Here is a 15,148-nt window from a genome sequence, read left to right as displayed (position 1 = left end):
GTCCATTCCTGACACACCCCACTATGGCCGTGTCATCAGCGAACTTCTGCACATGGCAGGACTCCGAGTTATATTGGAAGTCTGATGTGTACAGGGTGAACAGGACCGGAGAGAGTACGGTTCCCTGCGGCGCTCCTGTGCTGCTGACCACCGTGTCAGACCTACAGTCTCCCAACCGCACATACTGAGGTCTATCTGTCAAGTAGTCCACTATCCAATCCACCATGTGAGAGTCTACTCCCATCTCCGTTAGTTTGTGCCTTAAGATCTTGGGCTGGATGGTGTTAAAGGCACTAGAGACTGCAAGTTCAGTCTTTTATGAGATATTAAAGCAAATTGTAAATGTCTGTCCCAAGTGGATGCAAAAGCTTTTGAAGAACACAAGAATTCCTCCTAATGTTCCAGCCATTATTTATTCCTCACTCAAAATTACCGAAGCAGATCACCAATTTATTACCACAGTGCTGTATGCAAGAACTTAGCTTGCTTACCCAAATTTGGAAAACTCAATGTTCTAAGACCACCATCACGTATTCTAGTCTACAACCCAATGATAAGAAGATTGAATTCTGTACTTCCTGTGCTCCTCCTTCTCTATCTCCCTTCCTCCCGTCCAGTTCCACCTTCACCTTCCTAACTCATCAGATTGTAGCATTTACTGCTGCATTTCCTGACATTACCTCCTAGTCTGACTCTACCTTCACCTTGCCCTCCCCAATTTTACTTGTCTTTACTATCCTCCACCAGCCATCTTCCAACTTCACTCCACACCTCCCTCGACATGCCTACCACTCCCCTCCTCACCAGTTTCCCCCTACCAGCTGTCAGCCTACCTCACTTCCATCTCCCCTTTACACTCAGTCCTGATGCAGGGTCTCAAACCAAAATAGCAGCTATCTCTCTGCGACCACAAATGCTACTCAAGCCACAAAATTCCTCCAGGTATTTCTGTTGCTTGTTATACAAGATAATTGGCTGCAAAAGCAATCTTGGATGTGTCGTGATCTGTGGCACAAGATCTTTGTAAGGCAATACAATTTAAATAAACATGCAAAGGGATTCGTTGAAAAGGAATTTATTTCACAAGCATTACAGTGAAATAGGTACTTTGTTCTTTTTGCATGCTCTTTCAGATCAAGCATGAACATTCCAAGGATGAAGTAAATGTTCAGTGGTAGCTAACCAGGTGGCCAGTCCATTTGACGCCCACCACAAACGTGCAGATGGATATGGAAGACAGATTGGCCGCCTTCTGGGCCTTCATTGAGAATAAGCCGGTATCCCTTCGTTAAGCCCAACTCTGCTGCAACCTTTTTAGCAACAATCATCAGGTGTCCCAGAAGCTGGAAAATATTTAAAAAGAAACTGGAATGAGTAGTTTAACAAATATATCAGCTAAAGTTTACTGGCACTCATGTAAAAACTGACATGCCTCCCCTGCTCAGCTCAGAGTCCTAACTTGCAATAGCCCTGTAAGTGACCAGCACTTATACTCAATAGTTGTCTATAGACTATACTAATTAAGTTAAACTAATAAAAGTATTTCAGCTGTATAGACAAGGAATGCCTTGTTCTGAAAGACCAGCTATCTGTAGCTTTTTGCATCTCACTTACTGCCAAGGTGAGCTTTCAGATTTCCAGCCGTCTCAGTTCTAGACCACCCAACTCCTGAAACCTTCAAGACCTCAATTTTCAGACCACCTCTTCAAAACTTCATTATAAATTATTTCAACAGACACATCCCAATTTAGTCTTTTCATTTCCAGATTACTTTTTTCTCAAGCATTTCAACATATTGTCATCCATTCTTTCACAAAAGTTCTTGTTCAAAATCTTCCAGAAAGGTTTCCTTCCACCTCAGCACTGAACAGTAATGAGGGAGTTACTTTCTCCCCCCTTCAAATCCACAGTGCTGGCCATTCACCTGCAAGTTCTCCATTGCACAGCTCCGCAGGCCTGGAATAAAAACAGAAAATGCTGCAAACATTCAGTATCTGATGGAAGTCAACTTTTCAGGATGAAGACTGTCAGAACTATGACAGAAAATTGTTTAAAATTGCAGAGAATGATCCAACACAAAGTAGATCTTTGGTAGAAGGAAGCTGGAGCTGCTCTGGAGATGAGCTGCAGATGGAGTTATGTAGTTGAGAGGTTTGAGAAAATGAACAAAGAAACACAAAAGCAAAATAATGGGAACAGTTACAAAAAGAGAACACAGAGACATAAATGGTGTGAAATACAAAATTGCAGGAATTGCCCATGTCAAAAGAGCCAGTGCTGCAAAGGACAGACAGCAGATCCCACTGCTCAGCTGCAGTCAAATGAGCTGAACTTAAGAGTTCAAAACACCATTTACATGCCTGACAAGGTACTGCTCCTCAAGTTTATATTGAGCCTCAATATAACAGTGCAGGAACCAGAAACTCAGTCACCCCTGCATACCAAACCCAAGTGATATGCAAAACATTTGCCAAAATGCATTTGATTTCCAAATTTAACAACACATTAGATCAGGAAAACCTGGTTGGGTGCCTTGATGGTGTGAAGGAGAAATAAAAGGACATATGGCAAGAATATTGAGCACTACAGCACAGGAAAAGGGCCCTCAGTCATGAAGTGTCAAACTAAACTTTGACCCTGGATAAAGGATACTAGCAGCCTATCCTACCTATGCCTCTCTTACAAACATTACCAGGTCTGCCCTCCACCACTTCAGAGAAAATCACCCAAGTTTGCCCAATCTCTCTTTATAGCACATGCTCTCTAAGCCAGACAGCTCCCTAGTAAACCACTATTTCACCCTCTCAAAATACCTTCACATCCTTCTCATAATGGAGCGACCAGAAATCAATGCAATAATCCAGAGGCAGCCTAAGCAATGTTTTATAAATCTGCAACGTAACTTCTAAACTCTTGAACTCAGTGTCAAAACTCAAAAAGGCAAATATGCCAAATGCCTTCTTTACCATCCTATCGACTTGTGCAACCACCTTCATGGAGCTAAGAACTTGGACCCCAAGATCCCTCTGAACAGTATTATTAAGGATCCTGCCAGTAAACTGTGTACTATCATATTACATCTGATCTCTGAAATTGCATCACCTCACACTTGGCAATATTAAATTGTACCTGCCATTTCTCTGTCCATATCTGCAACTGATCTATATCCCACTGTATTCTTTGCAATCTTCTAAACCAGTGGTTCAACCTTTTTCTGATTGTGGAACACTTGTGACTTTCAGTTATCTGTGGCCCACCGCCTCAGTTACTTGCTGAAATTTTATTTGGTTAAATGTTTATACAAGATGGCACCAAGGAACAATGCAACCAACAGCAACATCCTGCAGAGTTCATGAAACTACTTTTACTAACTTATTTCAACTACGATTCCACTACTAAGCTGCGTGCAATTAGAACGTGTGATTCACACTTTTGATGGTGTGCTTTTAGGCCGATTAAACAATCTGGCACTTCAACGTCTTCAAGGGGAGCTCGGTGTGTGGAGTGTGTGTCCTGGCGAGCCCATGGTCGATGATTGGTTCTCTCTGATTGAGGCATCAGCAAGGTGGAAGTCGAGGACAAAAGCAGAGTGCAGGTGGGTGTTCGGCACTGTCTGCCTATGTTTTATTGGTCTTCCACTCCCTCCTACTAGCTGCTGTCAGAGGAAAGCACAGGCGTCAATGAGGGATGCTTGACAACTGTGACAGGGTTTGAATGCCATAACCTCCTACAAAATTAAATCTTGCAACATAGGAGACAGCAGAGCTTTGCTTCTCAATGCCTTTTAAGCTCACTTTGATCACTAGAACTGGGAGGGACTACCCTGTACCCTCATGTGTCCCAATGATCCTTCAGTCTCAGTATCTTAAGATGATCTACGGGTTGCCTTCAGGAGAGTGAATCCAAGGAAAGCATCTGGTTCGGATGGAGTATCTGGCCCAGTACTGAAGTCCTATGCCAGCTGACTGTATTCATGAACATCTTCAACTTCTTGCTCCAGCAGTGTGGTACCCACCTGCTCCAAGCTGGCTTCAATTGTACTGGTACCCAAGAGCATGGTAACCTGTCTAAATGACTATTGCTCATTGGCACTTACACCCACAATGCTGAAGCGCTGAGAGGCTGGTGTTGAAGCACATCAGCTCCTGTCTGAGTGGCGACTTGGGTCTGCTCCAATTCATCTATTGAAGCAACATGTCTACAGTAGATGCTATCTCGTTGGCTCTTCACACAACCCTGGAACATCTGGGCAGCAAAGATGCATATATCAGGATGCTAGGTATCAACTACAGCTCAGCATTTAATACCATCACCCCCTCAAAAACTAATCAATAAGCTTCAAGATCTTAACCTCAATACTCCCTTGTGCAATTGGATCTTGGATTTCCTCATTTGTAGTCTCCAGTCAGTTCTTCCACAATCTCCATCAGCGCAGGAGCACCGCAGGGATGTGTACTTAACCCACTGCTCTACTCGTTTTATACCTATGACTATGTGGCTAAGCACAGCTCCAATACCATAAACAACTTTGCCGATGGCACCACTGTTGTGGGCTGCATCCTGAATCAGCATACCGGGGGGAGCTCCTTGAATCAGCATACCGGGGGGAGCTCCTTGTCACTAAGACCAAGGAACTGATTGTAGACTTCAAGAGAGGGAAACCAGAAGTCCATAAGCCAGTAATCAGAGGAGCAGAGGTGGAGAGGGTCAACAACTTTAAATTCCAGGGTGTCACTATCACACAAATATTATTGCAAAGTACAACAGCACCTCTATTTCCTCAGAAGTCTATGGAGATCTGATGCAATCCAAAACCTTGGCAAACTTCTATAGATGTGTGGTGGAAAGGGTGCTGACTGGTTGCATTATGGCCTGCTATGGGAATACCAATGCCTTTATGCAGGACATCCTACAAGATGTAGTGGATTTGGCCCAGTACATCACAGGCAAAACCCTCCGACCACTGAGCACATCTACAAGAAACGCTGCCATAGAAAAGCAGAATCCATCATCAAAGATCCTAAGTATCAGAAAAAAATTTATAAAAATTGCATTGGCAGTAGCCAAAAAAGTTATTGCAGTTACTTGGAAATCTGATTTAAATTTAACTATGGATCGTTGGAATAATGAAATACATAGTTGTATTCCACTTGAAAAAAATTACGTATAATCTAAGAAATGAATATGATATATTTTTGAAAATTTGGTCCCCATACTTACAAAAGATAGGATTAGATACATAGGTCCTTTGAAGATAAAATTATAGTGAATTGGGGAAAGTGAAAATAAATATCAAAATTATTTTGAACTCCATGGAGCATGTGGGGATCCTCCGATATCCAGGCAATCTTTCTTTTCTTTCCTTTCTTTAGATAAGGGTTAAGGGGAGGGGGAGGGTTAATATCATTTTTCTTACTATTTTATCACCACATTTATTCTTTGTAATCTCTAAAATTTAATTAATAAATAATATTTTATTTATTTTTTTAAAGATTCTACCACCCAGGCCGTACTCTTTTCTAACTGCTGCCATTAAGTAGGTACAAGTGCCTCAGGACTCACCACCGGGTTCAAGAACTGTAACTGCCCCTCAACCATCAGACTCGAGAACAAGAGGAGTGTAGTTAACCCATTTAAGGACTCTCATCTTGTTATTTCATGCTCATGATTTATTGCTATTTATTTATATCTTCACTCTCAGTTTGTTATACATGGATCCTGTTTATAGTTACTGTTCTATAGATTTACTAAGTATGCCCACACAAAAAAAGAATCTCAGGGTTGTACGTGGTGACATGCATGTACTGTATTCTGATAATAAATTTTACTTTAAGTCTCAGGATTCACAATGCAAGAATTGATCAAGGCTCACAACTGTGGATTCGTTTATTGGAGGGGGGGGGGGGAGAGAAACTGTGTGGTTCATGTTGTACACGTTACTGGATTCTGGGTACTTTTCTTAAACTGATGTTTTTGATCAGTAAGGACTGGCTCTGTGGCCTGCATTCAGCTAGAGGCACCTAATTGAACGGAACTAAACTGAATACCCCTGGACTGATGTTGATAACTGTTCACTCGTCTTTTCCCACTTGCAGAATTCCCCCCCCCCCCCCCCACATGTTGGGTTGTCCATTGTTTCTCTAGGAATGGGTTCTCTGGCATTTCTTTGTTTCAGAGTTGTATTCTCTATACAGGCAGTCCCCGGATTACGAACGAGTTCTGTTCCCAAGTCCATCTTTAAGTTAGATTTGTACGCAAGTCGGAGCAGGTAATCCGGTTTTAGTGTGCAAGTTCATTACTACGTACCATTGTATTTAACCCGAATTTTCAATATAATAGCCTTTGTGGCAGGCCATTTGCAAGTACGAGTTGTTCGTAAGTCGGACAGTCGTAACTCGGGGACTGCCTGTACATACTTGAAAATATATCTACTTGAACTTAAATAATTCCAATATAGTCAATGATTATGTTTTAACAAGTTTATAGGTATTAATAGCAACACACACACAATGCTGGAGAAACTCAGCAGGTCAGGGAGCAACTATGTTAAAGAGTAAACAGTCAACGTTTCAGGCCAATACCCTTCTTCAAGACTGAGGGGGAAGGGGCAAGATGACTGATTTAGAAGGCCAGGGGTGGGGGGGGGGGGGGGAGAGAAAGGGGCTACCTGGAAGGTGATAGGTGAAACCAGGTGGAGAAAAACCAACCAACAGGAGAGGAGAGTAAACCAAAGAAGAAAGGGAGTAAGGAGGGGACCCTGGGGGGGAATAAGCCGGTGAGAAGAAAGGTCAGAGTGGGGAAGGAAGAGAGAAGATTTTTGTTCACTGGAAGGAAAAATTGATATTCATGCCATCAGGTTAAATGGTACCCAGATGGCATACAAGGTGTTGGTCCTCCTCCCTGAGGGTGCCCTCATCTTGGCACAGGTAGAGATCATGAATCAACACATCAACGACAGGAATGGGAATTAAAATGTTAGGCTGCCAAGAAATTCCACTTTTGGCAAATGGTATGGAGCTGCTTGATAAAGCAATCCCCCAATTTCCAACAGGCCTCACCAATGCAGAGGAGGCCACATTGGGAACACTGGACACAATAGATGACGCCAGCAGATTCAGGTGAAGTGTTTCCTTACCGAGGTGAGGGAGGTGCTGCAAGGGCAGATGTAATACTTAAACCACTTGCAGGGATGAGTACCTGGAGTGAGATTAGTGGGGAGGGCACAAATGGACAAGGGAATCACAGAGGGAGCGATCCCCAAGGAACACAGGGAGGATAGGCAGGTAAAGATAACGTCTCTTTACAGATAATGTGCTGGATTCGGAGACTGATGGGGGTAGTAGGTAAGGGTAAGAGGGATTCTATCACTATTATGGCAGTAGGAAGATGGGGTGAGCACAGGTGTACTCGAAATGGAGATGCCAGTAAGGACAGCATCAATAGTAGAGACAGGGAAACCAACTCGTTAAAGTGTTACGAATGTGCCGCAACTCTGAGGGGCCGAAGGGTACAAAGTCGCCCCCTCCTTTTTGAGAATCGCAAGATCGCTATTAATTCGGGTCTGGGACCCAGGAAATGAGAGAGAATCCACAAGGTTTTGGAATGTGTCCTGGTCTCAGCGAAACAAAGCCACTGATAACGGCCATTGTCTCTTGGAGACGGAATTGTGTATTGAGTACTGTATTATTCATTGAAGCCCCTCAGGGGACGACCAGAATGGGCTGGTTGAGGGATTGCATCATCCCAACCTGATTGACATCTGAGACCCCATGAGTAAGGATAAAAGAGAGTCTGGGGAACAACCCCTTTGGACGCACCAGGAGAAACGCTAGAAATCCCGTTACAGCGTTTAATAGCGACAGCCGGTGGGGGCTCGTGTGCGTCCTTCCCTTGCCTGGGATTGGCGGGCTCACCACGGAAGAACGGCTTTAGCTAAAGGAGAGGTCACAAGTGAACGGCCACACCAACGAAACTCTGACGGATCAAAATCATAAAAGGAAAGCCGGCAAGTTTTTCTCCCAAAACTCTCTCTCTCTCTCTCTCTCTCTCCAACCATTGCAAACCCAGCGGTCCCCAAAGGCTGCAGCCTGCATGAACTGAGTGAACTGTATATTTCCATCGGACAATTCATTAGCCCCTAGACAACGATAGAGCTTATTTCTTACTGATTATTATTATACCCGCACTTTTAGATTTAGTATTGACGACGTATATTATCTGTATATTTGCATTGATATTATTTTTGTATATTTTTTACTAATAAATACTGTTAAAAATAGTACCATCAGACTTCAATGGACCTCTCTATCTTTGCTGGTAAGTGACCCAGTTACGGGGTTCGTAACAAAAGGACATCGCAGATGTCCTGCAATGGAAAGCTGCATCCTGAGAATGGATGCACCCGAGGCAAAAAAACAGAAGGGAATAGCATTTTTATAGGAGGTAAGAAATATAGTCAAGACAGCTATGGGAACAGGTTCATAAAGGATGTTTGACAGTTTGTCTCCAGAGATGGAGACAGAGATCAAGAAAGGGTAAGGAGGTATCAGAGATGGCTCAAGTGACTAAGGACAGGGTGGAAGTTGGGGGCAAAATTGATTAAATTGGCAAGCTCAGCATGGGTGTATGAAGCAGCGCTAACACAGTCATCAATGTAACAAAGGAAGGGTTGTGAGTGTAACCAGGGAAAGCTTCGAACACAGACTGTTCTGCATGGCCGATGAAGAGGTAGCTTGGGCCTGTGCGAGTGCCCATGGCTACCCCTCCTGTTTGGAGGAAGTAGCAGGAGCCAAAGGAAAAGTTGTTAAGGGTGAGGACCGGTCCTGCCAGACAGAGAAGGGTGGTGATGGAGGTGGATTGTGGGTTCTTAAATCAAGAAAGAAGCAGAAAGCTGTGAGACCTTCCTGATGGGGGACAGAAGTGTATAGGTATGGAAAATCCATGGGGAAGATGACAGAGTTATGAGGCATTATTATGTGTTAAATATAATGTTACAGGTGTATGAAAAATAGAACAATTTCAATGCTCTGAATAGGATACTTTATTCTTCACATGCATAATATTCTTCCAATACGCTTAATATTGAGACCCTTGTGACTGATGCAAACTAGTGAGTTTTTGAATATCTGGTTGCAACAAGATTAAAGATAATCAAAGATCGCCTCTTTTCACAACATCTAGACGTTTATGAGCTCTTGATAGTGGACGAAGAGTTGGACTTAAATAACATTCAACCACCTAAGAGGTGAAAAATCCAATTTTGCTTTCTCCCAGCAGTGAGACAAGTAAACCCCATGGAGTACTGAGCTAAACAGCAGTTCGTCCTTCACCTTCGGCCCTGACCTTTTTAAATCTGGCTCAGCACTTAAATCAACTAAACTTCAGTTCGCTTTTCCCACTTTTGATCCAGCCCCAAGTCCATTTCAGCAATGGCCACTGCGGCCGTATCCACATTCTCCAGAGTCTAGTTTGCTGAATAATTTAGGATACCGCAAAAACGCCAGATTGTGTGGAAGGTTCAAAAGCACAACCCCCAAAGGGAAATTACAGGCTGTGGATTGCAGTGATTGTACACCAGAAACAGGATAATTAATAGAATAGTTTTGTTTGCTACCTGTAAAGCTTCGCCGTGATTCACCATCTTTACCAGAAGTTATATGGATCCCATGCATCTTAACAGTATTAATGAGCCTACCGCGAGACCTCATCAAAAGCCTTCCGAAAATCCAAGTCAGACTACATCCACAGTTCTACCTCAATCAATCATGAGACACTTTGCATGAGCAAGAGTATAGTTATGGAAGTGACATTTGGAGATGAACAATCAGGGAGATGTGAAGGGAGCAGTTAGTCACTTCAGAATGCTGAACATAGGGACGAGTTAAATACATGTCCATGGTGTAATTTTGAGGGTGTCATGGAAATTGAGAAGAATGCAGAGACCGATGGAATCCTCATCAGGAACTATCCTCATGGCAAAGCTTGCCTCATATCAGAAATACCATGTTATTTTTAGCTCTTGCTTTTTGATCCGTCTTTGATTAGTTAAAAGCCATAACAAAGTCATCTCAATTTTCAGCCCCCTTCAAAAACTGTCAACTTGAAATCCTCCACTCGATGACTGGATTTTCTACTCCTATGCTAGCCATTCAAAGCCTCTGCATGTATTAAATTCCAAGTTGTGCCTTAAACTTCACATCCACTCCATCCTGGCAACATGGTCATGTCCAATACTGACAGGTTGCACTGCCACCTACAGACTCAATTTCAAACATCTTCTGCCCACCACAAATCAAAAAACAACTCACATCATGCATGCTCTTCCAATTACCCTAAAATCTACAGATCAGAATCAGAATCAGACTTTAATCGCCAAGTACCTATGCACATACAAGGAATTTACTTCCGGCAGATGTTGTCTCTCTGCTCATAACAATAATAATGATAAATATAAATGAAAATATAGATTATACATACAGGTAGTGCAATTCAAGTAATAGTTAGCCGACAGTTAACTGGCAGTTAACTGTTCAGCAAAGTGACCGCAGTAGGGAAAAAACTTCTCCAGTGCCTATTAGTCTTAGTCTGGAGGGATCTGAAGCGCCTACCAGACGGAAGCAGATCAAACAGTCTGTGCGCAGGATGGGAGGAGTCCTTTATGATGCTCCCCGCCCTACTTCTGGCTCCCGGTTTTTGTCTTAATTTGCCCAATACTTTGCCCAAGCAACCATTCCAACTTCAAGTCAAGTCACTTTTATTGTCACTTCGACCATAACTGCTGGTACAGTACATAGTAAAAAACGAGACAACGTTTTTCAGGACCATGGTGTTACATGACACAGTACAAAAACTAGACTGAACTACGTAAAAACAACACAGAAAAAAAAAACACAAACAACTACACTAGACTACAGACCTACCCAGGACTGCATAAAGTGCACAAGACAGTGCAGGCATTACAATAAATAATAAACAGGACAGTAGGGCAAGGTGTCAGTCCAGGCTTCAGGTATTGAGGAGTCTGATAGCTTGGGGGAAGAAACTGTTACGTAGTCTGGTCGTGAGAGCCCGAATGCTTCGGAGCCTTTTCCCAACTTTGCATAAGAAGAAAAGCATAGAGGAATTAACCTTTTCCCCTTACTAAGTAAATAACTTTCAACTTCCTTGGCTTTATTTCACCTTACTATACCCTTCCACTGTTTTTTGTGATCTTTGATTCAGTATTACCTCCATTTTCTACTCTTTCCTTGACACCACCACTGGCACCAGGCTCTTCAGCTGCCTACTTTATATTCTCCGATATATCCTTATTCAGACCCTTTCCTTACCATTTTGTTCTTAAATAAAACAATCCAAGTCCCCTTCTTCAATCAAACATTTCAGCAATTCTCTAATTGCTAGCTTTTTCTCCTATAGCTTAGTTAAGCACATTGAAATATTTACACAAAATTAACTAAAATTGGACAAATCAACTAACAAATGGGTTTTTGGAGAAAACCAAGACTATGAACTCCCAGTCCAAAGCTTGAACATAATTACCATGCAGTGCAGAGATGACATACTGCTATCTACTCAAGTCTAAATTTTAAAGAACACCTATAGAAAAATAGATAAGTGCAGTTAAAGTAGGCCATCACAGCAAATACTTCTATGGCTTTGCCAATGGATAATATCTAATCACATGAGCATGTAATTAACATATGCAATTGTAATTTAAACATGCTCTTGCTTTTAAAAAGCTAAAAATTAAAAATCACTCACCTCTGCATCAGAATCTTCTGCTTTGGACAAACCAGATATAGGCTTTTTGGGAACGACTAGAAAATGTGTTGGAGCTTGTGGTGCAATATCTCTGAAAACAATACACTGTAAAAGCAACACAGTTAGCATTGATGGGAATAATTACTATCTCTTTCCACCGCTGACAATTTTGCTGCACTCAGTCTACATTAGTAATTTTAACACTTATTACCAACCCCAAATTTTCCTTGTATAAAGGAAAATGCAAACAAATTTTCTTTCTATGCAAAAACTACTTACATAGCATATCCCTCAGTTAATAAATTAACAGTAATTATAAAAGAGAACAGAGTAAACTTGAACTATTCCTTCTCCGTAATTTGAAGAGCAGACTTTTATGCATCTTTTAATCATGCCCCCCCCCCCCCCAAATCAAGAACATTTCTGTCTGAGTACAGGCCCTTAAAACAACCAAGGCTCTTGAGTCATTCTAATTGGCTGGTGGCGGTGGGGTGGAGTGGGGGGAGGGGTGCTACTGCACAGGACCAAGATAAGCTGCAGAGACTTGCAACCTTTGTCAGCTCCATCACAGACATGAGCCTCTGTAGTATCCAGGGCATGTAAAGGAGCAATGCCTCAAAAAGGCAGCATTCATCATTAAGGACCCCCATCACCTGGGACATGCTCTCCTCCCATCGCTACCATCAAGGAGGTAAGAGAAGCCTCAAGACACTCACTCAATAATTCAGGAACAGTTTCTTCCCTCCTGCCACTCTGATTGGATATTGAACTCCTGAACACTACCTTACTACTTTTTTTATTTCTATTTTTGCATAGCTTATTTAACTAATATATAAATACTTGCTGCAATTCACTTTTTTTAAATTATGTATTACAATTACTGCTGCCACAAAGCCAACAAATCTCACGATGTACGCCAGTGATATTAATTCTGATTCAAGATAGTACAAAGTTATGGACTTGCAAAGGGTTAATTTACTGATGGAGGTTTGTCAATAACTGATTTCTGCCTGGATTACCTAGTCAGTGAGGAAGAGGTAATTCTTCTTTCTGACTTTGAGTAAAGTTGCTTATAAATATTTAGTGAGCTCTAGAGTCCTCTTTTTAGAAAAAAGAGGCACTGCATTCCAGTGCCCACTAAAACAAATCAGTTGCTTAGAGATAATGCCAATAAGTTCAACAATTATGTCATGAACCAGAAGGTAAAAATAAACACCAACATTAATTTTCTAAGCATGTTAAACAAATAAGATTGGTGTATAATATATGGGAGTAAGGTACAAGATCAAGTATCAAACTTAACATTAATTACAAATGTATGCAATTTTGTTACTGCAAGTATGAGACATCAGAAGTATATTTTTGGAGGAGGCTTTAGTTTATATATTGATTGGACAAAATCAAAGAGGCAAAGGTATTGTAGAAACCTTTATGGAATGCATCTAGGATTGCCCTTCAGACCAGTACATAGCAGAGCCTACCAAGGAACAGGCTACTTTAAGCATTAGTCTAATGTAATGAGGAAGGGTTAACAAGTGACACTGTATTTAAAAATTCCCTGATGGGTAACAAACACAATTTGGTAGAATTCAAAATGCAGATGGAAGATGAACACCATGGATCAATAGGCAGTGTCTTCAATTTAAACCTGGGTAACTATAATGGTATGGAGGAGTTGCCTAAATTACTGAAGGTTGTCTAAGGTTACCTAGCAGGTTTTTTCCTTCCACGTAAGTTGGATGAGTCTAGAATTAGAGGTCATGGGTTAGAGGCAGAAGGTGATAATGTTTAGGGGAACACAAGTGGGGGGTCTTCTTCACTCAGAAGGTGGTGAGAGCCTGGAACGAGCCACCAGAAGTGCTGGATAAAGGTTTGATTTCAAAATGCAAGAGAAATTTGGAAAGATACATGGATGGGAGAGGTAGTTAGATTAATAGCTCGGCACAGACTAGATGGGCCTAAGGGCCTGTTTCTGTGCGGGAGGGTTCTAGGACTCTTAAAATCCTTCCAAATGCACTAGCAAGATTGAGCAATCAACGTCAATGACCCCTCGGGAGCAAGCCACCTTGTATGGTTTTTCGAAGAGCACGTTCGCAAACCAAGCACCCCGCCACAGCAAATGATTTCCAGGAAGGAGCACACAATCCAATGAAACCCACCTAATCTCCCTGTCCCATTCCTCGACCCGCCCCTGTGACTAGTCACTCCTAGAACGTATCGGAAGCCTTTCATGACCCGAGGCCCGCTTTAAAAATAAAACTGAGTGTCTCATCGGTTTTGCTTTGCTGCATTAGTATTTTTAAGTTCCCACTTTATACTGCAAACTGACTGCGTCACCAAAAACTACCATATTTAAGATGCAATCGCATTTTCCGTATGAAATGCAAATTTCATGGTGAATCTGCACTATGAAGGATAATAATACTCGAGGGTTTTTATTTTTAAAACAAGCATGGACACAATATGTCTAACGGCCTCCCTCAGTGCAACGCTTGCAGAATTGCAGAAATACCAAAATTTCGTTCTATTCAAAACCTCAGCTCCATTCATCTCCCTCAGCCTTACGAAAGCGGGGAGGTAGTGAATAAATGGAAACAGAAAGGGTTTATTTTCAACTGCTCCTACAACTATTAAATGCTCTGATAGGGCAGGAGCGAGGGAACGGGAAGCCAGTGACTGCGGAAAGCCCACGCCCACCTTCCTGGCGAGTCCAGGCCAGGCGGCATGAACGCAACATGTAAACCGCTCTGCAGCCACGAGTTTCATGCTCTCCCCTTTACCTTGTCATCCTGGTGGAGAAAGTCGCACGGGATTTCTCCGCGAATGATCATGCCGAAGATAGTGTCCCCACCGGCCATGGCGCTCCTTCTCCGCAAACCCGGCTCTGCCTCTGAATGAGGAAGCCTCGCAGGATGGCACCGCCCGCTCCAACCGCCAATCATTGCAGCCCGACCGATTGATTGGCTCACGGGTGGCGGTGCCGCTTTGATGGACGGATAATTCCACCAATCCGTCGTGTGGTCGATGATGGCAAGCGCAGTGCCTGAACCTTTCACTTTACACTCTAATAAAGGTAGTTGCAACTCCTTGCAGATCATATTTAACTTTTTTTTACACCTTTGCATAAATATGCAAATTTTAACATTAGGTTGTAACATAATTCTTGCTCCCATTTTTGCTTGCAACCTTCTTGAGATCATCAGACCTATTCACCAAGATTGAAAGTTCCTGAGTGACTGCTCACCAAACTTGTCTCTTTTTTGGTGACTGCATTAACATTACTATTAGAGTCATCAGCATCATTACGTGCTATATCATAGTAATGTGGGCGATCATGATCCTATCCATGACCGCTCTTGGCAAATATTTCTAGAGAAGTGGCTTGCCA

General features: G+C 42.3%; 1 protein-coding gene across 1 annotated transcript; it reads right to left on the bottom strand.

Annotated features, from left to right (window-relative positions):
* Positions 1 to 1,059: 1,059 nt before the first annotated feature.
* Positions 1,060 to 14,873, bottom strand: LOC140741688 (adenosine 5'-monophosphoramidase HINT1-like). The gene is made up of 3 exons (XM_073071971.1): positions 14,541 to 14,873; positions 11,761 to 11,865; positions 1,060 to 1,343 (listed from the first exon to the last, which is right to left on the bottom strand). The coding sequence occupies exons 1-3, from the start codon at positions 14,856 to 14,858 to the stop codon at positions 1,179 to 1,181; spliced, it is 588 nt and encodes a 195-aa protein (XP_072928072.1). The 5' UTR covers positions 14,859 to 14,873; the 3' UTR covers positions 1,060 to 1,178.
* Between the last annotated feature and the right edge of the window lie 275 nt (positions 14,874 to 15,148).

Source organism: Hemitrygon akajei, chromosome 2 (assembly GCF_048418815.1).
Source record: "Hemitrygon akajei chromosome 2, sHemAka1.3, whole genome shotgun sequence".
Taxonomy (NCBI): Eukaryota; Metazoa; Chordata; class Chondrichthyes; order Myliobatiformes; family Dasyatidae; genus Hemitrygon; species Hemitrygon akajei.
The sequence above is the reverse complement of the archived record's forward strand: the minus strand, read 5'-3'. Positions and strand labels throughout refer to the sequence as shown.

Bases quoted from the DNA above. Each gene is read 5' to 3' on its own strand.
- LOC140741688 (XM_073071971.1), bottom strand. From the start codon at position 14,858: ATGATCTGCAAGGAGTTGCAACTACCTTTATTAGAGTGTAAAGTGAAA. The intron at 11,866-14,540 runs GTAAAGGGGAGA...TTGCTTTTACAG, and splicing joins TTCTCCACCAGGATGACAAG to TGTATTGTTTTCAGAGATAT. The intron at 1,344-11,760 runs GTGAGTGATTTT...AATATTTTCCAG, and splicing joins CAGAAGATTCTGATGCAGAG to CTTCTGGGACACCTGATGAT.